The following is a 23,815-nucleotide window of genomic DNA, read 5'->3' as shown; positions in this document are numbered from 1 at the left end:
TCATATAGGTTGGAAAAGACCTTTAAGATCATCGAGTCCAACCATAAACCTAACACTGCCAAAACTCCGACCATGAGCTTCCCGAAGGTCTGAGGGAAGGACTCTTCCCAACAGACTCATGAAGCCTGTAGGGCTGTTAGACATTCACACAATTATTTTTTAGACTAAGAAAAAAGATCTGCTCTGTGTGGGCGGTGTCCCACCACTCTCTTTTTTTTTTTTTTTAAATTATTTTTATTTTTAAATTTTATTTGAGGATACCTGTACAGGGCACAAACCCCTTCAACGCACTTGTTCTGAAGTCTTGTTCTCCGGTAACTGCCACAGGCCCCATGTGTTTGCACAGGGAAGGAATAGCAAGGTATTTATCATCACTCATATAAAGAAGGGCAGTTACCTCAGTGCCTGGATAGCAGAAAGACTCCCTCTTACAAAATCCTGACTATGCTGGCAAAAGGAAACAACAAAACCAAGGGAGACCACGCAGCTGGTCCAAACAGAAACGTAAATACACACTTCATGTCAAATTAATGCTCTTGCTTTTCTGCGTGTAACCCAAGGATTATTTTTTCCTGCTGACATACATGAGAGCGTGAAGGGCTGTGTTAGCTGGAGAGCAGAGTGGCCCAAGTACAGAACGGCATGGGTCAGCACCAGCGTCTCCGTCTACAGGGGACAGAGCTAAGGGTGCCATAATACCTGTGGCGTTTGCAAGGAAAGGGTCCAGGGAGAGAGAAAGCCCATGTTATTAAAAGGGCTGACTCTTTCCTCATTTTGGCAAGCATGCTGTAATCAATTGTACACAAACCAAAAGCATTTTAAAATGGTGTTTCAAGTTGCATTTTCAGCAGGCTTCTAAGAGCCAACACCTGAAGTCTCCTTTCCAGGCCTTTATAACTAAGTTCAATGTCTACCAAGTTTGATGGAGGAGCAGGGGTACCAAAGGGATGTTCTGACAAGTTTTGTGAAATTTTGTATTTGCCTGTAAGACTGCCAGTCCCTAACTTAGAAAGCAGACTGCAGTTAGAGCTTGGTCTATTCTGCTAGGAGGATGGACCATGAGCCTGCCTGCAGCTTGGTACCAGCCATAGCACACGTTGTTTCTTACCCCTCAAACAAGGCAAGGTGAAAAAAAAAATTATCTAATTTGTGCCTTCCCCCCCCCCCCTTTTTTTTTTTATTTAACAGGAACGTCAGACCACAGTGACAGCAGGTTTAGGGAACATGGTTGGTGGAAGACTGGAGATGCTGTGTAGAGGGTTCAGCTCACGGGAGCTGAGATCAACACGTTAGAGAGGAACATCACACAGAAAAAAAACTTGTCTCCTGTGGATTCACTGTTCATGGAGCGTCTTGTTTATTCTCTCATTCCCAAATGTGATGCAAGGATCACAACTTGTTCTATTTCTAATAGAAAACCCAAGAGACACTCGTTCATCTTCCAAAAAAATTTAAATTTAAAATTCCAAATGTAAAAGGCATTCTCTACAAAACTTAGAACGACTAAAAGCAAACAACAAAAGAAAAACTACACAGCACAATTCGTTGGCCAGCAAAATTACCTACTGACTGATGACCCATTGTCAGAAAACCCAAGAATCTCTACATCAAATAGATCCTATTTCTAATAAAATTATGCACTCATTGCTACTTCTTCTGCAATACAAGCATACAAACACCTGTGGCACCAAATTATTCAATGGGAGTAGCTGCAGGATCTTAGAAAAATAGCTTTGCTAAGGACAGCAGTGTACTTTTCTTTATGTAGCACCTACTGAAATTTGTCTTGAAAATGTGTGAATAAATACACGTTATCTGGGAGTAAGATTTTTCCCACTAGCTGGGTCAGCATAATCTTCAGGATTTCAGATTTTTAAAATTACCCTTATGCACATTTCAGTGTTGGAGTGGGACTAGGCGAGAACAATCACCAAGGAAAGCAAACCAGGCACCCAAACACTACTGAGCTACAGAAGAATAAAACTTCTCTGCCATGATTGCCAACGCTAAGTCCAGAGAAGAAATTACCTACACAAAAAGCATTCCTGCAAAATAATAAAACAAACCTGACTTTAGAAATCACAGTTCTAAAGTCAATGAATTAAGATAGGGCTGCATCTGCCGTGAATTCAGAAATGAGATTTCTCTTGCAGACAGATTCTCCAAGCACACATACGTATTACACAAGAAAGACCTACTGCTCTCTCAAGCGTTTGTCTAGTACAACTGCAGTCACCGAACACCTTCGCTCAATCCAACGTGTTAGTATTTCTGTGAACTGATCTTCCACTGGAAATTAGCCCTGGCCCATGCAGGCGTTCCACGCTCTAGGCAGAGAGATGTTGACTCTCTTAAATCCCTCTTTGCTTACTCTCCACAGTTTCAAATTCCCATCGTATGTATTTTAGGCAATTACTTTAACAACACCAGAACTATTCTGGACTGACACTGGTATCTTGCCTTCAGATTTCAACAGTGGAAAAATCAGCGCTCTGACAGCATGCATGCATCAACTTCAGTGCGTTTGTTACTGAAATCCATAGACTGAAAGCTCTTAAGACTGTTCAGTTGGAAACAGCTCAGAGGCATTGACAAGGTGCCGAAGTAGCAGAGCACCAGAGGCACCGATGCATTGCTTCAAGCTAGCAATCGATCACCATGCTTCATGCTTAAAGACATCAGCACCTTAAGAACCAGATGCCTCTAGGGACTGGTATGCCACTCTCTGAAAGACGCTCAAGATTTTTAATGTTCTTGAAAACATCACCTGGTTTTTATTCTCACTGCCCATCTCCTTCGTAGTCTTCGTTCAATATTTGCCCTCCCTCCTCTTACCTGTTTAATAAAGATTTTGCTTCTCCTTGGTTCTCACCTGGCTTCTCACAGCACCGTAGTTTTCCATTTGAGTTCTGTCCCTCTAATTCTGTTATCCATCTCATTGGCATTCTTTCCCCTCTCCTCTTACCTTTAAAGCCCCTTGCTTTTGTCTGCCCCCTCACCTTCTGCAGAAGCAGGGAGCTTACAATCTTCGTGCTCCATAAACATGAGAGAAACCTCTTGCTTCCCTAGAGCACATCAACAATAAAAAGTGTCACTTAATTTAAATTGTGTGACTTAATCTGTATCAGGAATTACTTACAGAAATCACCATGCCACAAGATTAAAGCACTAACAACAGTGATCATGCATGTATTATTATTTCTCACCTACAAATACAGTATTGCCATGAATTACAAATCGACAGCAACATTTGCTGTACAAAGGGCCAATTCACAAAGTACTCTGAAGAAGTTCTTAGCCGTGCCATTAGCTTAAATAAAACTGACATGTCAGTCTTCAAAATGCTGAGTACACTTCAGCAATGGATAGATGTACATGCTCTCTTACTGCAGTAGAAAGGGTTTGTGCAGCTCATCTGCCAGACATGGCATTAGAAATCTGAAAATCTATGTACTTCAGGAGACTTGGCTCACAAAAAAAATAAATATACACATATATTTTAAGAATTGGACTCAAGCATTTATTTTACATGAAGCACACCCACCATACATATTTCTATACTTACTCAGTCTGCATCCTGAGAACAATTTGTTTCCAACCAGTTTGCTCAAAGCTTACTATTCTGCTTTTGGTCTAGGATTTACAGTACATCTCTCTCCCCACAAAAAGTTTTTCTGCTTTTCATTTGGCCATAAAACAGCCTGTAGAATTTTGATTCCTAAAATGATGATACCTGCCTTCTTAAACAGTCCCTACTTGCCTCCATTCCGATGTATTGCTCACTTTCACACAGTAGAATTTCTAAACAATTCAACTACTTTCTTTGCTATTTTAATTGATTTTTCTTTCCAATACCTCCTGCACTTGAAGATTTCTTAATTTTTCCCCCCTGAAATATTCACACGAGAAGAGAACATTAGATGTTAATCTAGCTCCTTGATTTGTAGCAGTTCTCCAGTTCTCTACCCAACCATTTAAATACTGTCATTCATAATAGGGTGATATACTGTACTATAAACCCTTTTGCAAATGGTACGTCTTGGTATTTTTCTTTTGTGACAAAGAATCATATTAGTTATAAAGGGGAAAGAAACGTACTCAGTGTTCAGACTTACCTACAGAATCTCACTGTCTCAACAGTTTCCCCCCTTTTTAAAAGAAAGTCCACCCCCCCTTTTTTCAAGAAAATCCAAGTCACTAAGCTTATATTGTTTCCTTATAGAGAACATTGCACAGCCTGATAGCCCCCAAAGTCCAGATGCTTTCTCTTAGTATTAAGTCGGAAATCATCTCCTCCTTACCACCCCATACCTGTGCGCATGTGTCTCAGAGCATAGCAGCAACATTTCTTTTTCCTGGGAAACACACTGTAGATTCCTATGTATAATTACAACTACTCCGTCATAGCTTAGCTAAACCACCTGTAATTAGCCCTCTAATCTTATAAAGCAGTGATCTGATGTGGGAACTCGCATCACTACTGCTAACGTGCCCCAATTATTGTGATGGGCAGTGGAAAACACCTTTAGCGAGAGACTGATCTGGCTTTAGAGCCGCAGAGGTGGGATTCTCTCCCCAGCACTGCCTTGAGCCCTTCGCCTAATCAGTGGGTGTCTTTAATGAGCTTGTGTGCATCTTGCAGCGTATGACTCTCAAATGGCCCATGCGTCATTCCCAATGCTTGAGTTGGATCTCCTCTACACTGCGATGCAATGGCTTTTTATCCTCAAAGCACACCCACAATTTGCATTCACTTCTCAAATAGAAACCCAAGTCAAACTCACAGGCACTTGTCACCTCCAGGTCTATCTCAGCAAAAGTACAAGAGAGAAACCAGACACGCTTTCGGAAGGAAAGCCGCCCAATTTCCCCACGCAGCAGCTTACCACAAACACGGCTGCAATGGCGAGTGCCTGTTCTAAGCACGTGCACAGCTTCCTCTCGCTGGGCGTCGTTGGAGAAGTGTCTTGGTGAGATATCGTAAGCATATAAAGGCAGAATACCTTCCAAACTTGGGTTAAATCAGCAGAAGTTTGGGCAGCTGGGTTTTAACTCAAGTTATCCTGAGTTCACCTCCCATTCTATTTTATTCTACCACACTGCCCTTCTTTTCATGGTTATTTTAAACAAGGATGAAAATACACTTTTTAAAGCAGACACATAGCGCTGGTAAAAGACAGCACCCAGTGCTTCGTCAAGAATTTGCTATCAATAGCGAACATGAAGGAACAAGGAAAAGTCTGGCGTGTGCAAGTAGTTAGGACAGACCAGGATGATTTGGCTTCTATTAAGTGACCTGCTTCTTTACAAGTCAAACCTCATTTCATGTAGTCACCAGCTCCAGTCCTTGTCCCCTTTCTGATGGGCCTCTCTCTACTGGTGTTTCAGCTTTATCCTAGGGATGGCTAACGTGATTGCTATGCGTCTGCTTGTGCTGCCAACACCATCATTGATGGCATTGCTGAATGGCACCAGCCCTAGAGCTCAACAAAGCTGGGTCCTCCTTCCAGCCAGCTCAGACCACGCTCTGGCTTTAGCTTTCGTTTATGATCTTACAGACCGTTTTCAATCCACATCACAGTTTTTAGCCAAACGCATTTGGATAAACTCTCAATTAAGATGTAGCGAGGCAGTATGAAAATGCTTTACCAAAATCCAAATATTTTACATCTGTTACGTTTGCTTCATGCACTTGTTTTGAAATTCTATCAAAAACCCAATCAAGTTTTTCTGGCAAGTTTTAGTCTATATAAACCACTCTCTGTATTCCTCACAGTTATATTAAGCCGCTCAGGAAAACTAAATCCTGCAACTGTGTGTTTGCATTACTTTTGCCTTCTCCCTAATACTAGTCACAAGGCTCATTTCAAGCTTTACAGCTCTAGGACAACTGTAAGTGAAATATATCCATGTCATCTAATCATATCACTCATCTCCAATTTATCGTAATGTGAAGGAGCCTTTATAATAAACACAACATTCAGTGATATGATTTTTGTCCTTGTTCTAACTCATGCAAAATAAACTAAGACTTTATTTTATTTCTTAAGAATTGCACTACTGAATTATTCCCTTTAAATTCAAAATATTTAAGTGCCAACATCTGGCCTGCCTGCTGAGACTGCTCTGAAGATGTGTTGATAATTACTGCAGTCAGAAGGTTTTTGAAGAATAAAAGTAGGATAAGAGAAAACAGTATTTTAACAAAAGTGCAAGGACTTCCATAGTGGGTATTTTGAAGATTGATAACAAAAGCAGTTATACTCAGAGTACCTACACTTCAAAGACGCCCTGCTCCCCCCACAAGCAATATTCCTTCTTCATGCCATTTACTATTTTTAATTTGCCATTGCTACTTATACTCCGGATAACACGTGTTAAATACTAACAGTGCCAAAGCTTTTTTTTAAAAATAAAACCCCCAAAATAATACAAGAAACAAGGGATGTTGGGCCAACACCCCCGATTCAGATTCATGTGCAATTACCACACAATTAAAAGGCAGCAAAAGAATTATGAAAATATTTAGAATGCCCAAAGTTTGCCTCGTTCAAAAAAATTAGGCTAAGGGGCTTTAAATGCGTGCTGTTCAGTTTACTCTTTTGATTGCTTTACCACTATGTAAATCAATTTGTTAATGTTCCTTACAAAATGCATGAGCCAGTTATACTGACAAACACACAAAGCTCATTCGTAATTAGCAGTTAATTAGTAAGAAGGAACAGATGCTGTTAGAGTTTCAGCAGGCGAACAGGTTCTGTAAACAATGCTTATAAATCTAAATGAATTTATTAACCACAATGCAACTGTCAACATTTTGCTGGCAACCATACAAATATGGTGGAATCCCCAAAACATCTTTACAACATATTAATAATCATTGTGTCAACCGAAGTCTATGAGGCAGTCTGACTTGCTAACTGTCATAAGCCTTCTACTTAATCTTGTTATGTCACTTCTCCGGCCTAATTCCTCATGCCCTCAGAGGAAGAGCTCCAGTCACCAAAGTTAGCCCACATGCACACGGACTCACCTCCATTACACAGCGGCCCCTCGAAACAAAGGCATTTTTGCCAGAGGAACGTTTGTTTTGCACCGATACCGTGAACAAGCTTCCACGAACTGAACACCAACGAGCAGGACGCCCAGCTCTGAAAGCACATCTTGGTCCTGAAGCGTCTGCAGTCATTTTCTTTACAATCGTTATAGCTCGATGAGAGCGCGCTACTATGAAGGCACCTCCAGATCTCATCCACTAAAAATAACTAAAGGTCAATTATTTCCACTCTCCATTTATAAAATCATGCACTCAATAAGCTGAGTGATGCCGTAGGTTTTTTTTTTAAATTATTATCTAGGTAGATGCAGATGGCTCAAATAAAAAGAATGCCTCTTGTAAGCATTTTCTTGATGCAACTATTAAAGCAGTATCTAGACACAACCACCTTGAGTCAAAGGCTTTTGGCCAGGGGCCAGTTCTTAGCCTAAGGGCAACAGTGAAGATACCTTAGTGACCTCATTGCTGTCAATCTCTGCATGTCACATTGAGATGCCACCTTGATATATTACACCATTTCAGCACTGGAAAATTCTAATAAATTTTTTAAAGTCGTATTATGGCTTGCTTTATTGATGTTCTCTTTTATACCTACATTGCTTTCGATCATTCCCTCCTCCTCTCCCCCAAAGTATTCTGACACCTCTTCACCATGTTCTGTGCTCGCTTTCAACGTGCTCTCCAGGATTTGCAATACAGAGGCACACAGAACAGCATGAGAACACCCCAAGTGTATTACATTCTCCAAGGCTTCACAGGAGAGACTGCTTGGCTTGCTTTCTGCAGGCTCCAGTCTTGCTGGCTGCACTGTTACAGGGACCAAAAGCATGGAGGTTGGGGGAACCCATTCTCTGCTGGCATTAAGCACTGGGCAAAAGAAGATGAGGATGTTTGTGGTAGAGCCTCAGGAAAAAAACCCAATACTCTCGCCCTTCTCTTATGAACACAGCACTGGAAAACAGATCCTTGGCTGGTTTATCCTAAAGAGCAGCATCTGCTCCTTTTACACGGACACAGCCAGGTGGATTTTTTTTTTTTTTTTTTTTTTTTACAAGGGAAGCTCCTGCCTTACTATTTCTGTAGAGGCTGATAGGTCTGCTGGCACTCTCCTCTTCCCTATTTCCATTCTCTTCCCACAGTCTCTCAAAGGATACTTAACCCGATCAACACTCTATTCCAAACAAAGGCTGGAATATCTCCTTTTGAATCCTAAGGATGTGCAAGAGCTGTAATCACGCCTGCTGTGTCAGCTAGGAAATCATTACCTACTAAGTCAAACCCAGAAGTTTTTCCTTATCTCCTTTAAGAAAGAAGTAAGAGCATTACATTTGGATAGGATTAAAAAAAATAAGATGACAAAGTTGAACACCTCTTACTGGCAATCATAAGCAATCTACGAGCTCTTATGGCATTAATGTGGATATCAGAACATTAAGCAAACAAAAAGTTTTCATATTTTTTCCTTAAGTTCTTTTATACTGTTACCTTCCATCGTTGCCCTAAAAGGCAGTATTCTCCTTTCGCTCACTTTGGAGCGTGTGTCATACAGACAAATGGAATGTTATTTTTGGGATTGTGTGCCTCCTGCCAAAATCGACACTAATAAACATGTAAATACATTTCTTTATTAAGTAAAATTCAGTAAAAAATAGAATACTACATTTACTATCACATGCATTGTACCACAAAGACAAATTTTTGAGCTGGGAAGAGATATGAAGCAAGCCACCCTGAAATGAGACTGGTTAATTCATTCACAAACCAACAGCTTCTTCCCGTTACGAGGACCAGAGGCTCCCATTAGCTTCAGGTCACAGTCATAGGCAGTCAAAAAAATGATAGAAAGTTAATTTCTCTGAAAAGTTTATTAATAATCACATTTATAGATCTTTAAATACACCTGTGGAGCAGCTGCAGGCTGCTCACCTTGGTCTTAGCACACTTGGGACTATCACTGCACAATTTTTGCAGGTATTTAGAGACAAAATAAGGACGATTTGTAGGATGGGAGACAGAAAACTCATGTTTTAGGGACTCTCAAATACCAGGAGACCAATTAACAGAAACATGGTAGAAATTCAATCCTTATAAGCCAAAGACCCAAATTCCAGCTTTCTCCTGCAACCCTCAGACGTCTCAGGAAAGGAAAAGAGTAGAATCCAGAAAGTAGGTGGAAGCAGATGACTCGGTGGGACAGACTGACTGACAGACAGGGAAGAAAGAAGAATTGTCTCAACCTGAGAGATGCTGAGGTCCTTGCCCAGGCCTGCCTGCTTTGGCTATGGGCCAGAAGGGACCATTCCCTTGGACTGACAGGTAGAAACCTTAACCTCGGGCAGGGGAGGGTTTAACGCCTGGAGCTCGCAGGGCTGTGCCAGCTGTCCAACAGAGCAGCACATCGAGCTGAACCACGTGGCATCCTCATCTCCTTCCACTGTTTGGTATCAGAGAGGTATACATTAAAGCCAGCTTCCTTTCAGGAAGTTTGGAGTTTCACTCCAAAAAAGGTCCACTAAATCCAGGAACTTTTTAATGCTATTTTATGCCAAGTACTTAGGATTGTATCTGAAAATCATCAACAGTAAACCACACAAACCCAGCTTTCGCAGTCAAATGAAACATTATTCCAGGCAGGTACATGTAGCTGTAGCCATTCCTCTGATGTAAGGGCACATTTGATCTAATTGGAAAAAATATTTCAAGTGCACTGGGAATAGTCACTGTTAACTGAATGCAACAACGAAAAAGGAAAAAAGAGCATGCGGACCCGAGGGAATTACCAAATCAATTAACAACTAATTCAGGAACTAATTTCTGTATTGCCTCTTAGCACAAAACTGTATCTTTAATTTCTCCTGCAATAAGCATCACCATGATAGTCCTAACACACTCTGACGCTTTAAATGAGTTTACAAGTATCTCTTTTTGATTGGCTATATAACATTATTTCTTCACAGTTCAATGCAACCATAGTCAAGTGCTCCGAAATATTTAATTATACTGGTAGCTACCAGTTAACAATTTACAGAACCACAGTGAGTACAAAACATTTTATAACTAGTAATCAGCTAATTAAAAACACAGCAAAATGTGTATGTTCTGATTATAAACAATTGCGGAGGAATTACACAGAAGATTTCAGCACTAAGAGTATTTGGCTAAAAACCATACCCTTGTGTTTGTACAAGCAGATCTGGATACTGATTACTGTGATTAGACAGAAGTGTGACAGAGGAAATTACACCTCATGCTAGATATAAATAAATAAAACTATGTCATCTGCCAGTTCCTTGTAAATCACATCATTTCCGAGTTTTGAAAAGCCACTCACCAGAGACACCAATACTGGCTTGCAAACAACTATCTAGAAGCCTATGTGAGCACCAATAAATAAAGACCAAAGCAGTAGGAGTTTTGGTGAATGCTTTGGCGTAGAAGATGGAGCAGAAGCAGCACATCACAGTGGTTTGGGGCTCTGTGTCAGTGCAACCGGGGTTTCGGTGCAGGAGCTCTGCAGGTAGCACCTGTGCAGAAAGGCGCATTACCAAAGGCACACGTATAGCGAAGGCAAGTAAATCCTAGAGCTGTGTGTGCCCCCCAGATGTTTGCTGCCATCCTTCCTTCGAAATGCTTTTGGTCATTACAGGCATTAGCCATTTTTTTTTCAAAATGTAACCTGATTTTCAATGCAGACAGAAGAGAGAAGCCACAGGATAAGCCCTAGTGCTCAGCAATGGGTCGCAGGGCCTGCTAACGCACTAGTTGTAGCACCGTGTGTCCGTCCTGCTCTTCCTATACTGCTTTTTTTCACCCTGTCAAGTCAGATGAATTAAGCAAGAATAGATGCTAAGATGGTTGCTTATTTGTTCTCTCTTTTGGTAGACTCAAAGTAAACATTTACATTCAGGAAACCTGCTGCAAAAAGCATTTATTGTTTATGACGATGGTGGCTCTCGGGTCTGACACTTGCCTGAAGCATTACAGTGCTGCTCTGCTCACCAGGAGGACTAAGGACAGCGGTTTGACTGACTAGAGGTGGCAGACGATCTCTTTTCAAAACCTGTTTCCAAGACAGTGCCATACTTGCTGAAATGCTCTAACAGCTGTACAGACAGCCCTGGGTATTTTAGGGGAAAACAGATTTCAGGTACGATGTTCTTTCTGGTTTAAAGGGAAGGACCAAGATAACATAGCGTTGTGTTATTCCACACAAGAATTGTGTAACCGGTACTGTACACATCAAGGCCCCAGCTAGAGCTAAAAATTAACAAAGGAAAAGGAGGTTAGGAAGAAGAAAAGCACCAGTCGAGCAGAGGGAGGACTGACCTGCACCTGTAGGGAACCAAAGAGAAGAAGGAGGCTGAGCGGCACAGAGCAGTAGGCAGACAGGAGGTCAGAAAGGTAACATGGGGCAAAGTCCATTAAAACCCAAATTAAGCTTGAAAACCCTCTTTTTTGAAGTTGAGCAATGCAGACTGATAGGGAATAAATGTGTTACAGTCCCAACTACTTGGGCTAAAAGGTTACAAAAAGACAACTCTGGAAATTTAGTGATCAGAACTAAGGAAGGCAATGCAATTGGATAGCCTAAGCTTGGGACGCGCTGAAGGAAGGAAGGAAAACAGCTGGTAGCAGAAGATCCTGCCTCACCTTGCAGCTCTCCTCCTCGCCCTCCGCAGCACAGACGGCCACTGCAAAGCCTTCGTTTGGTCGGGCTGGAAGAGGCACGCTGCTCGGGTTTACTAGCAACGCTTCTCCCCAGACATGTATCGAGAGCGACTGCTAAGACTAAGTCTAGTAAAAACAAATTTTGAGATAAACTACATTGAAATCCTCTTCTTTCTGTTTTCAGGCACTTTCTAAAGTCCTCAGGCCAGGGGCTGTTGTGCAGGTGTTGGCAATCTCAGAGTGCCCAGGTAAGACTAGGTTGGAAAACAAAATAATTGAGAAATAAAGCAATTCCCAATTCCCCAGAGATTCTTTCCACAGAGCAGCACACAGACAATGTATTACAAGAGTCCAGTAGCAAAAACCTTAAGTAAAAATTCCGTATTTTGGCTTTTTTAAGTACATCTTAAAAATAGCACAGATTCTTCCCTGAATAGGAAAGTTTTTGACCAATTGCTTCAGTTATATTCTTCTAAGGCCAGGACACTTGGGATGGGATTGAAAATTGACAACACAATGGCCAGGCTTGAAACAAAAAGAGTTAACAGGAAATTCTCGGGAACGCACAACTCAATTTGAACGTTACTTAAAATTGCTGATAAGGGATCATAAGTCGCCACACACCTTCTCAAATATTTCAGAAGCTATTTAACCTAAGTAACATTATTCCATGCAAAGTTTGACATATGTTGAAACCATTTTCAACATCTTTGCCAAGTTTAATGCTATTTTTTATAAAATTCAGCTGTACTTTGTGAAATTCCAGTTTTGTTTATGCCCATCTTAAGGAAAAACTGCAACTTGTGCATCCAGGAACCAAGCTCTTCTTGACGAAAAGCAAATCAGTGATGCCACCCCCATTTGCTGACAAAGCCCCTATCTTAGCCCTGACCTTAAAAAAAAAAAAAAAAAAAAAATTGCCATTTTCAGTTCAGAGTTTAAAAAAAAATTAAAACCAAGACAAAATACCTAATTTCATTAAAATTACTTTAATGTACTTAAATGTGCCAAGCTGGTAGGCAAAGAAAGTAATTTGAAATATCACCTAAAAGTAAAGCCCGAATAAGATATTCGACTTTCTCCATTAATAAAGCCATTTGCAAACCAAGAGAAGCGAATGGATTCTGAAGTTCACCTTTGCAAGTCATGGATGGCAAATTTTTCACTATGTCATCAGCGTAACATTAACCATTAGAACATTTATTTTTAAGCCAGACTTCAAGCTCGCTATTCCTAAACGATGCAGGAATTTGGGGGCACAAGAGGTGCAGCTCCTCCCAGGGTAAGCCAAGGGTTGAGGCAACCTGTCAAAATCTATTTTGACCAGGTTTTGGCAAAAGAACAGTCAAGGTTATATAGTTGGACTATGTAATAATATGAGCATCTGTGATTAAGTGCAAATGGCAAATAGAAGAAGGTCTGAAAGCACAAAGTCAAGGCCAGCTCTTACGTATTTATTGACGCTCTAATCTGGGGGGGATGGGGGCAGGAGAGAAGAGGAAAAAAAAGAAAAAAAAAAAGGCAAGCACACAGCTGCCATCCCAAAAACAGACCTCCCATCTGCCACCCACGATTTGCATGTCACCTTCTCCAGGCTCATTTGTACTTCATTAACTGCCATTGACTTAACAAGATTTATGCAAATGACACCATAGGAGCTCACTAACTCCCACTGCAATCAAGTGATTATGTATGTACAATTCTCCACAGCAATGAAAAATTAATACATGACAAGCCCACTCACCGCTGAGCTGAGCTTCTTGCTTTTATTTTTCTTGTTGTGCTTTTTTTTTTATTTGAATATGCCCTGCTGATAAAGATTTAGCTAGACCACAGAAAACAAAGTAATCTTCCCAAAACGCTACAACCCCCCCCATCCTAGAAAGTATGTGACCCTAAACTGTACAGCCGAATACGTGCTTCAAAACACTCACTCAGGCTACCAGGAACAAGTCCTCGTTTTCAGAATAAATGGTTTCGAACAGAGGATACTCCAAACAGAGTAAGCCATTCACCCTAAGTTTGCTTTAAGAGTAGTAGGAGAAATGTTACAGAAGATAACTTAAATATTTTTAGTTTAACTGCCTCTTTCTCAGAATTACAGAACTCTCTATGGATTTTAACTTTGGGCTAATACTGTTCCAGACATTTTCTGACTCCATTTGATTAGTAGAAGATATTTAAATAGCACACAAGTGAGACTTTTTTTTCTTTTTGGAAAATTATGGCACTCACAGTTCTCAAAGGATGCTAAGAGCACAGGATTTCAGGCATGCTGGTACCGCTACGCATGCAGAAGGTGTTTGTACCTCCCCGGGAAATTGGCCAAAATTCCCAAAATTTCACTCACCTTAGAGTATTTTGGCAGAAGTTAGCAGCCATGTTTTAAAAACACACCTGCTTTTCATTGCCTACATTTTGGGTTTCTGCTGGGAGCAAGAAGGTTCGTCAGACCAGTTTTATATGGCTTAGCCCAATAAAAACATATTTAGCACTGCAGCGAAAAGAGATTTTTAACATTTAGAAAGGACAGAAAGAATAAGAACATTAACTCCTTTCGACCATATCACCTTAAGTTAAGGAAAAAGCCCCTGAAGGAGCGAGGTGCTTCCTTGGAAGGAAACGTACCATTTACAGTTTTGCCTATTTCCCCCAAACCCTCAGGAATTCAGGAACAGAGAACAGGAATTCAGGAGCAGGTTGCAACTCTTGGCTTCTTTCGACCAAAAACCACACCAAACTCTAGCAGCCATGCAGGCCGGTACCTGGGTCCCAGAAAGGCTGTAATACAGAATTATAAGCAAGTCTTTATGCCGGCATAGCTCACTTCACAAGATGTGTATGTGGATTTAGAGAGAAACCAGGAGAGAAATTAAGTACCCCTACAAAACCCCCACTCCTCTACTAGTTTAAATTGTCTCCAAATATACAAAAGCATCACTTTGACGACAGATGTCAACCATAGCTATGTTGGTTCAACAGCTGCAATACAGACCTGATCTATGAAAAACACTGTAGTTGAGATGAATGACAAACTCCTCGTCGTCACCTTTTCTACACTTCCTAGAGCGTTGACTTTTTCACATATATATTCTGTGCTCCCCCCCCCCCCCACATACTTGACTCGTACCAGCTCTCCCTCCCCCCTTTCATGTGTGCCTCTAGTGCTGGAAGATATTTCTTCTTTTTTTTTTTTCTCAAAACCAGAACATTTCCAATCTCCAATTAACTTGTTTTGGTTTTGTGGGGTTTTCTTCTGTTGTTGTGTTGGGTTTTTTTGTTTTGTTTTGTTTTTAAGTTGGGAAATAGTATTTCTGATTTTTGAGAGACCTTGGGTAGATACAAACAACCCACAGGCACCATCAAATACACTGGATAACCAAGCCATTGATTTCAACATCTGAATAGTAAGACTTTTCTTTTTTCTATTTGCTTTTTTGTAATTACCTTTTTTTCAAGTAGCAGTGAACTGAGAATACACTGTGTTTGAGTTTCAACCATAACTTGCCTTTTCTTTTTTTTTTTTTTTGTAAATCTGCAAATAAGCTCAACCAACACAAGCCCTGATCTGCAAGTATGAGCTTGGACTTCTGCCTTGCACCAGAAGCACAGCCTTGCCAGCAGCCCTTTTAAAGTATTGCTGCTATGCACAGAGAGTAAGAACCTACAGAGAATAAAACAAAGTACTGACAACAGATATTAAAAAGGCCTGGTCGCTGCATGCTTTTGAAGATGTCCCAAAGACATAATAGAAGAGTATGAGCACGAAGCTGGCAAAGGCATTTTGCTCAACAGTGGCTTAAAGAAGTCCAAGAACGTTTAACATGACTAGAGGTTACTCCTGATACTAGCATGGGGTAGTACAGCAACGTGACTTTTGGGCTGATAGGAAGACAAACATTGGAAAACACGGTGACACAAAGATTAAAAAGAAAAGTCTTTTAATGATATAAGACGACAGCTCTCCCACAGCAACACTGTGGATACTACAATCTGCATTCTTTCTAAAAACAGATTTCTCTTTCTATTCCCTGACCGTTTGTCACAGAAACATATCAAGATGGAAGGGGCTTCTCACTGTAAGAAGCACAGTAGCATGACATACTAAAGTTTTTAGGTCAAAAAGTTCCTTTTCACATCCTGCTGTCTTATTCACAGTTAACGCATAAAATAAGAGAGACACCATCTTTTCCAGCAGGACTTTCTACTGCCTCAGAGAAATGTCCACCTGTCTGGCACCTGCAGAGCCCACCGAGAACAGAGTCATATCAGCAATTCAACTCGGTGCCACCCCCACCGATAGGAGCTCTCCATCTAAATAGTGGGTAGACAAAAAGCTATCCCCTGGTCAAACTTCAGGCACCACTTCTGCTTGAAATAGCATAGTTTGTAACCAAAGACCACTTCAAACTAACCTAGGGTTTTAAACTGTAATGAAACATTGTCAGTATGAATATATATTGTATTTCAATCTTTAATTAAATGTTTCCACATCAAAAAAGTATTTTTTCCTACTCCATCTTCTGTTTCAATTGCTAGGTGACGCTGGTCTCCTACACTTTACCAAAGACCATCTATAAAGCAGAAAAAAACCAATGAACTCCCAAATCCACTCTCTTGACATGTAAGAGGTGAAATACCACTGACAGCAGCTATCCTACAACACTGCATGCCATTCAGCCTCCCTTCTTCTAGCACCCTTCCAAACCCCCCATGAATAGGATGTAACTGCTGACTACAGACCTGATCAAATATTTGCCGAGAATTGCTTGTACGTGACAAAATGAAATTACCATAATTGGGATTAATAACGAAAGTACGCATTCCCAAAAGATTGGTCATACTCAGTATACAAGTAGGGGTTGCAGGGAGAATGTTTCCATACAGAAATTCAAGATATTGTAGGGGATATTTCATTATAACATGGTATAGTGCAATCACACTTAAAACGCTTATCTTACAACACTCTTTCTACAAATGCATTTTTAATCAAATTAATTTCATACAACAGCATTTTAGAAAAGAACAGTATGTATGCCTTGAATAAATATTGAAAAGTATACTCCTCAGTTTTACATTCTCAGCTGCGTTCGCAGATACTTTTGTTTAATTAGCATTACCCAAAAGAATTCCAGCCGGTCTAACCCGTCTCATACCATACAAAAGCTGTAGAAAAAAACCCCCAAAACTGTAGCTTGTTTTAAATGCCTGGAAACTCCTCCCGTGAACGCAGAGCCAAATACTGAGCTTATCTGGTTTCAAACTGCTCTTCTGAATTGCAGTGTGTTTGATTAAAATTTGTCTACTAGAGATTCACAGACACGACCGCACTTTTGCTGCCTGATGGTCCCAAAAGGTCTTTTTAACTACACTTAAGGAAGAAAATCACTGCAAACAGTTAAGGGTACAAAATCACCTCCCCTTACTTCCAAAAAGAAGAAAAAAAAAAAACCAAAAACACCAAACCACCAACAAACCCACTCCCAAACAGGAGACCCAGGGCTACCTGCCAAGAAGAAGTGTGGACTGAGGAAAGATGAGAAGAGGCAAGTGACCCTCCAGAGGGTAGGAAAGCCACCAGAAGAAACTGGAAACAACTGTGTGGGAAGAAAATAAGCTCCCTTCCCTTGGCACTTCTGCTATCTCCAGCACAGTAACTCACACGGAAGTAAATACTTGCAAACAGTATCGCAGAAACTACTTGTAAAGCATCCCATACAAATGCTTAGCACGGTGTTCTTAACCACGTGAATTCAGTGTAATTTAATTTGAGAAAGTAAATGATCTCATTCACCCAAATACTTCACATTAGATGCTGGTATTGCTTTTGCCTTTCAAAGGAGTGTTCACAGCTACAATTTAGCATGGAGTTTCCGGGCTAATGAAAGTGCATCTAGGCTAGTAAAACAGACCAAAACAAATCCTTGAATTCAAGTCCTGTTGTGTAATGAGGAAGTTTAATTAAGGCCACACATTACAGCTGTAAACGTTCTCTTATATAATAAGGTCTAAATGAAACTGAACCTAATCAAAGTTACAATTCCTTCATTAGCAAATTACAAACAAGAGCGCGCAGCTGACACACCGGCTATGATTATCACAACTAATTGCCTCGTTGTTACAAACCAGCCTGAAACTGTGTTCAGATGTCCGTCTGCAGTAGCAAATTAGGGCCACATCAGGCTATTTCTGCGATCACAAGGGGCTCTTGTAGAGCGATCTGATTTACCCCGCCGACTGGCAGCACACGGCCCAATCAAAGCCCCCTCTACAAAGGCAGCTTTGAAGCCAGCACAGCCTAGAAACCCGCTCCATATGCAGGCCGGCAGACTGCACTTCATTAGGCCTGTTGTCACATTTTCCCTCTTCTTATTCTAATGATCCTATTTTAATACACATAGGAACCTCTCCTAATTGATGTCAAGTGAGTGACTTCCACATTCATCACCAGAGCACATCAAACGCGTCTTGGCGCACGGGCCGCCATCAGAGTGCTTAAGACCCGAGGTGTGTCTCCAACTACGGAAAGCAAAAAAAAAAAAAAAAAATTTCGGCATTACCTGTTTAATTGGGATTGCGCGACCGCTTCCAATGCTATCTGTTCTGCTCTCCAGGACCTTCTTCTCTTTGTCTGGGTCACTCCCTTTCCGAGACTGCAGAGCAAAAAGAAAGTTTGTGCTCCATTAAATGTAGCAGTTCACACAGAGGATGCTTTTTTTTTTCCTTTTTAAAGCAATTAAAAAAAAAAAAAAGTATTTTGACACATAAATATAAACTTAAAGGGCACGGGTTAGAATCTACAAAAGTACACAACTGTTCCAAAATCTGAATACTGAATTACCGCCTCTAATTTTCAACCATCCACTTGTTTGAAATGGTGTTTGGTTTTAAAGAGTTACAGTTTCACTGCCTGAAGACCCAGCAGATCAGAGGACACGTTTCTGAAGTCTCCAATGGTAGCTCCAAAGAGGAATGAAGGTTCCAGCTTCTCATTAAAAAAATCTGGTATATACATGCATACATTTAACTTTCATCTGTGTGGTTTTTAGAATTACCAACTACTTAGAAATGTGATTTTATGATGCTGGTTTTGGTCATATTGCCTTTAACGTTTTTTTTTCCTCCTACTTTTGGATGGTTAGAAAGTCGGAATTACAAGAAAAGGTAGCAATTGATGCTGGAAAAAAAGTTATCTGAACACAATGAAGAAAAAGCAGCATGAGGAAAATTAAACCAATGTTTAACACCCGAATTGCCTGATCTTGGCTTTCTATAACGCTAGAACGGCCCAAAGAGTAAGTTCACAGTGCTCACTTCATGACTTTATAAAGTTATATAGTAATTTTAAGAAGTTATTCAGTTTCCAGTCCATTATTGTGAAAGAATGCACGAGCATAATGATTGTGACAGATTTATTTTATTACAAAAAGAAGACCTGAGACTCATCCTCCTTAATAACTGAACTGACAAGTGACAACTTCACTCCATTACTTTTCAATAGGAACATTACTCACACAATATCGAAAATGGGAAAACATTTTCATGTGCTTTTCAAATCAGAGATGATATATGAAATGAATACGTTTGCAACGTCCACTACCACAATGGATAGTTAATGAAAACCGGAGCGACACAAGATCCCGCTTTTCCTTTTCAGTGGGAAGAGATGTTTGAAAGACACCGGAATTAGGAGAACGATTAGGATCGCGGATAGCTAATAACCCATTTTCCGTATTATACGAAGGGGTGGAAGGAAGAAAAAAAAAAATCCCCAAAGCAGTTGCCTTTGGGGGCGAGAGGAGGGAAGGGGAGGGAGAAAACCCACGGAGGAGGACTTCAAGTAACACCATTCTAAGCAACACATTTACCCAGCAGGGATCCCGTGCTGCTCTCCCCGCTCCGCCGGGAGCGGGCTCCTATCACTAGTTACTATGGTTCGGGGCAATGGAATGACGTGCCGGGGAATTAAACAAAGAATAAATGAAAGAAAGCAAAACAAGTGGGAGGGATGAAATCCAATGTTCAGGATAACTATTGTTCCTCGTCCTTCAAGACAGATTTCTGAATCTGAAAGTGCCACTTCCCAATAATACAAGGCAAAACAATGCTTCAATGGCGCACAGCGCCCGTAAGTGACATTTTAAAGAAACTCAGTGAAGGTAGCCAAATCCTTGGGAGGGAAGTTGTCAACTTGAATGTTTCTTTTTTATTTGACTTTTTAAAAGAAAGGATCCTGCCTGTGAAAAGCAGGCTAAATATCTACGCACTATTTTTCATTTTTGTTTTTAAATCATCATGTCTTCCATTCCGTAAAAGTAACTGCATCTGGAAATAACACATTGCACATAGAAGGGAAACATCTATATGCAAAATATTGTCAAATGCCAAAAGTATAGAAATGTAGGAATTTCTGTTAGGCAAATTCCATTCTAGCTGCTTGTAATCACAGAATACATAAAATTTTCAAGGGGAGAATCTTAGCAGGCTCCGCTATTTATAAAGACAAATCGTGCAGTGAGAGAGAGATATATTCTGATCTTTTATGCTTTTGTCCCTATGGCACACACAATGCATCTTACATCCTACAGTGTGAAAAAATAGACTCTAAACCACACTGGATCAACGTTTGCTAGGACTTTTTCTGATGTCACATCTACACATTAAGTCATTCTATTTAAAACTTCATTCAAGCAAACCAGAAAAAGTCCAAAAAAATTAAAACACCTGCATGAATATCGTTTGACTCATTTCCCCTTTGCACTGGAAGTCATACGCAGACTTACATCGACATAAAACCTTACCCAAGTTAGGTCTGTGAAATAAGATTTAGTCCCAGAGGAATACAGCACCTGAGTTTGGGCACAACCAGAATCCAGTATCGGCAGTCCAGAGAGCCCCAAAAGAAAGAATACTGATCTCTAATAGTAGATACTGAGAGAGTTCAATTTAACTTTTAAAAAAGTCTTGCTTGCAATTCTGCAAAGATGTAAGATAGGTAATACTGAGTACGGGAAAGGAGATGCATCTTACTGTGCCACAAGTTCACTCACCCCATATGGATTGGACACAGTTACAATCAGTTCTTTGCTGAAGCGGACCTCATATGCATCTTAAACCCCCACCTGCGCTATACACTATTATTTAGTTGTCCCTGTTAAATACACTGCACAAAACAAAGGACATTTACTCTTCTGATAATATTTGATCTATTTTATCACCTAAGTAGAGAGTCGGCTATTGCGACAATAGTGTTACAGCAAATATTAATATTCAAAGTCAGAAAGATCAGATACTGCATTTAATGCGCTTAAACATGAATGTGCTTAAAATTCTCAACCCTATTCCAACTCAAAAGTTGTAATCGATTTAAGAAAAATCCTGTTTTCTACTTCACCCAATTTTCTTCCAACACTAAAAGATCTCCATGCAGGGAACTAAACCTATTACCTATGCTACATAACAAGGGCTAATTTGCAATTAAACAGAAATGTATTTGATTCTGTAAGTGATAAAGGCATAAGCAAGTAACAGGCTAGAAAAGAAGCACAGCAAGAAACCCAGAGCTAAACAGTAAAATATTTTGATTACACACTCTGTTCATAACTAGACAGAAAATACTGGTCATCTATTTATTCAATACAATAATTCCAGGTTATAACTTGGCTGATATGGCATGAAACCTGCATTACAGCAGGGTCAGTGTTAAATACTTCAGGACATGGATTACAGGGCAACTTTTTACACAACATGCAATATGCCTAGAACTTAAGAGACAGAACTAATTCGGAAAAGTCAAATTATTATTATTTTTCCATAGGACTTGTTTTCCCCCCAATTATTAGACATTAAGACAACTCATTTTCCCCCCAATTTTCCCCCAGTTACTAGACATTAAAGACAACTATCATCATCCTCTCATATTAGTCAGTTTGATTCTCACTATGCTATTAATTATCACAAACCAGAGCTTTAGCCTATTTGTTTATAGCAAATGCAGCTGACTTCATGTCCTTCTCAAACCTTTTCTGCAACTGTAGGTGGGTATACCTTTCTCTATTCACCTTCTCACATTTACACGTACTCCAGTTTAAAACACCCCCAGTTTCACAAATGTCAACAACATCCGTACAGCATTTTACACATCCTTCTGACCAGAAAGGTGGGTGAACGCTTTCGAGGGATGCTGTAGGTCTCCGTTCCATCTCCAGAGGTTTGCTCCGCGGCAGTTCCTGGGCTGACACTGACACCTAGTGGGGCTGGGAACTGCCGAGCATGCCCCGACACCAGCGAGCAGTCCCACCAACGGCAGGAAATCCGCACGCACGATCGCTATCAAATATCAGCATCAAAACCGGACGCTTTCTCACGTGCCACTCATTTTTGCACGTTGTATTGTTTTGCACCTAGACGTGTGCACCTAAAGACAAATGCATGGTTTTCATTCCTTTGTAGCAGTCTGAAGATCTCATTTTAAAACAAAATATTGCTGTTGGGATGGACACATGAAGTACGATCCCTGGGATCTGGGGAGGGAAGGACTCTGCGCCGCTCCAAAACGATGACAAAACTTTCTACTTGCTGAAGGCCGGGAGGTCAGATTTTGTTTAGAGTACAAGGAAATGGTTTTACCGTTTTTGTATGCGATTCCCTGGATATGACCAAGGAGCAAGCTAGTTTTGGGAGGTGAACATGACATCACCTTTGGAATAAAAAACATATAAACTCTTTATGATGACAGGGAAGTCATGGCTTTCTAAACACAACTAACAGGTCGCTACAATCACCAAAGGACTTACGTGTGAGCCCACAGGGATTCTGTGTTTGCTGTAAAGCACATTAAGTGTCAAAAAACTGCTTACAAAACCACAATTACGCACACAATACAATCCCAAAGCTTTCAGCAAGACTGCTAAACTAAGGACATCATCACACAAGGCTTCATTATCATCTCCCAAACTACTTATGCATAACAAAGACCTATCATATTGGACCAGTCAAGCTTTCTATTTAGTACATTTTTTTTGCCTCTCAATGAAGCAAAAGCCAGATGGTTTGGGAAGAAAAAAAGTAATTTTAATCTCCATCACCTCTCTTAGCCTTGGAAAAGAACGGTGACTTGAGACTGTATAGTAATGAAAGTAGCATGGGGTAGTTATTTTGCAGGACCACATGGTATTCCCATGGTAAACCTTGAGACCTCTCTACAAACACAGGAGACTTCACAAAGGAGCCCTGAATCAGCAGCATTATTCAGCGTAAGGGCAGGATGGGGGAGCAGAGGCCCAGCTTTCCCTTTGATTACTGCCAAACGAGGGAATCTAGACAGGTCTGAGAATTAAAGTCGGACAAAATTCCAGAATTCAACTGCGGATTCACTTGTTTCACTGCAATTCCCAATAGGGTAACTTTACTGTATTTAGTTGCTGTTTAAGTCCTCAAACAGAACCGCCCCATGGTAATTCTAAGACGTTTTTGTTTTCGAGCCTAGAGATCCATCTCAACACTCCTGTCTGGACTAGACCAGCTCAAGTCAACAGGGCTGAAGTTCAGGCCGTCACCACAGAGCACCATGTAAAATACAGCAATAGTCTCTTCCTTGGCTCACTCACCGTGAAGAGGTTGGATCGGCGCTTGGACTGTTTACGGACAGGAGTTGGTGTGTTGGCAGTGGGAGGAACATCAATCCGTAGCTCCTTCTGGCTGGTGCTTGGAGTTGATGGGACAGAGGAGGAATAATCACTTAAACTCCCTCCTCCATTACTGGTCTGCAAGGATTAAAGTTAGTTTTAAACAGTGATACACTGCTTTCAAGGCAATTACAATCCACAGCTGTATCTTATTTAGGCCTGATACGCAAGAACAGCAGCCTAGGCTCAGGAACACAGCGGGACTGCCCTACTGCCACTTTTCCACACATTTCTATTCCAAGCCCTTAAATATTTTCCCTGCCATTATTTTTTGAAAACACAGATAGTTCTGTTGATGTGGCAGGCACATTTTCATTCTACACTATATAACCTTAACTGGATATAAACAATTTAATTTGTTTTACTAGTGTAAGTAAGCAAAACATTGGGGAAAGTCTAAATT

At 40.6% G+C, this 23,815-nt stretch overlaps 1 protein-coding gene across 3 annotated transcripts in view; it reads right to left on the bottom strand.

Annotated features, from left to right (window-relative positions):
* Positions 1 to 23,815, bottom strand: part of AGAP1 (ArfGAP with GTPase domain, ankyrin repeat and PH domain 1) — a 386,681-nt gene that overhangs the window by 165,471 nt on the left and 197,395 nt on the right. For 2 of the 3 annotated variants that reach the window (XM_075511168.1, XM_075511170.1), the window contains exons 8-9: positions 23,335 to 23,490; positions 18,286 to 18,378 (exon numbers count right to left, since the gene is read on the bottom strand). In XM_075511168.1, the coding sequence (XP_075367283.1) occupies positions 18,286 to 18,378; positions 23,335 to 23,490 (249 nt within the window). The remainder of the gene's footprint in view (positions 1 to 18,285; positions 18,379 to 23,334; positions 23,491 to 23,815) is intronic. The other variant, XM_075511169.1, reaches the window with a different exon arrangement.

The sequence above is a fragment of the Mycteria americana genome, chromosome 9 (genome assembly GCF_035582795.1).
Source record: "Mycteria americana isolate JAX WOST 10 ecotype Jacksonville Zoo and Gardens chromosome 9, USCA_MyAme_1.0, whole genome shotgun sequence".
NCBI classification, from domain to species: Eukaryota; Metazoa; Chordata; class Aves; order Ciconiiformes; family Ciconiidae; genus Mycteria; species Mycteria americana.
This window is presented reverse-complemented; position numbering and strand designations above follow the sequence as displayed.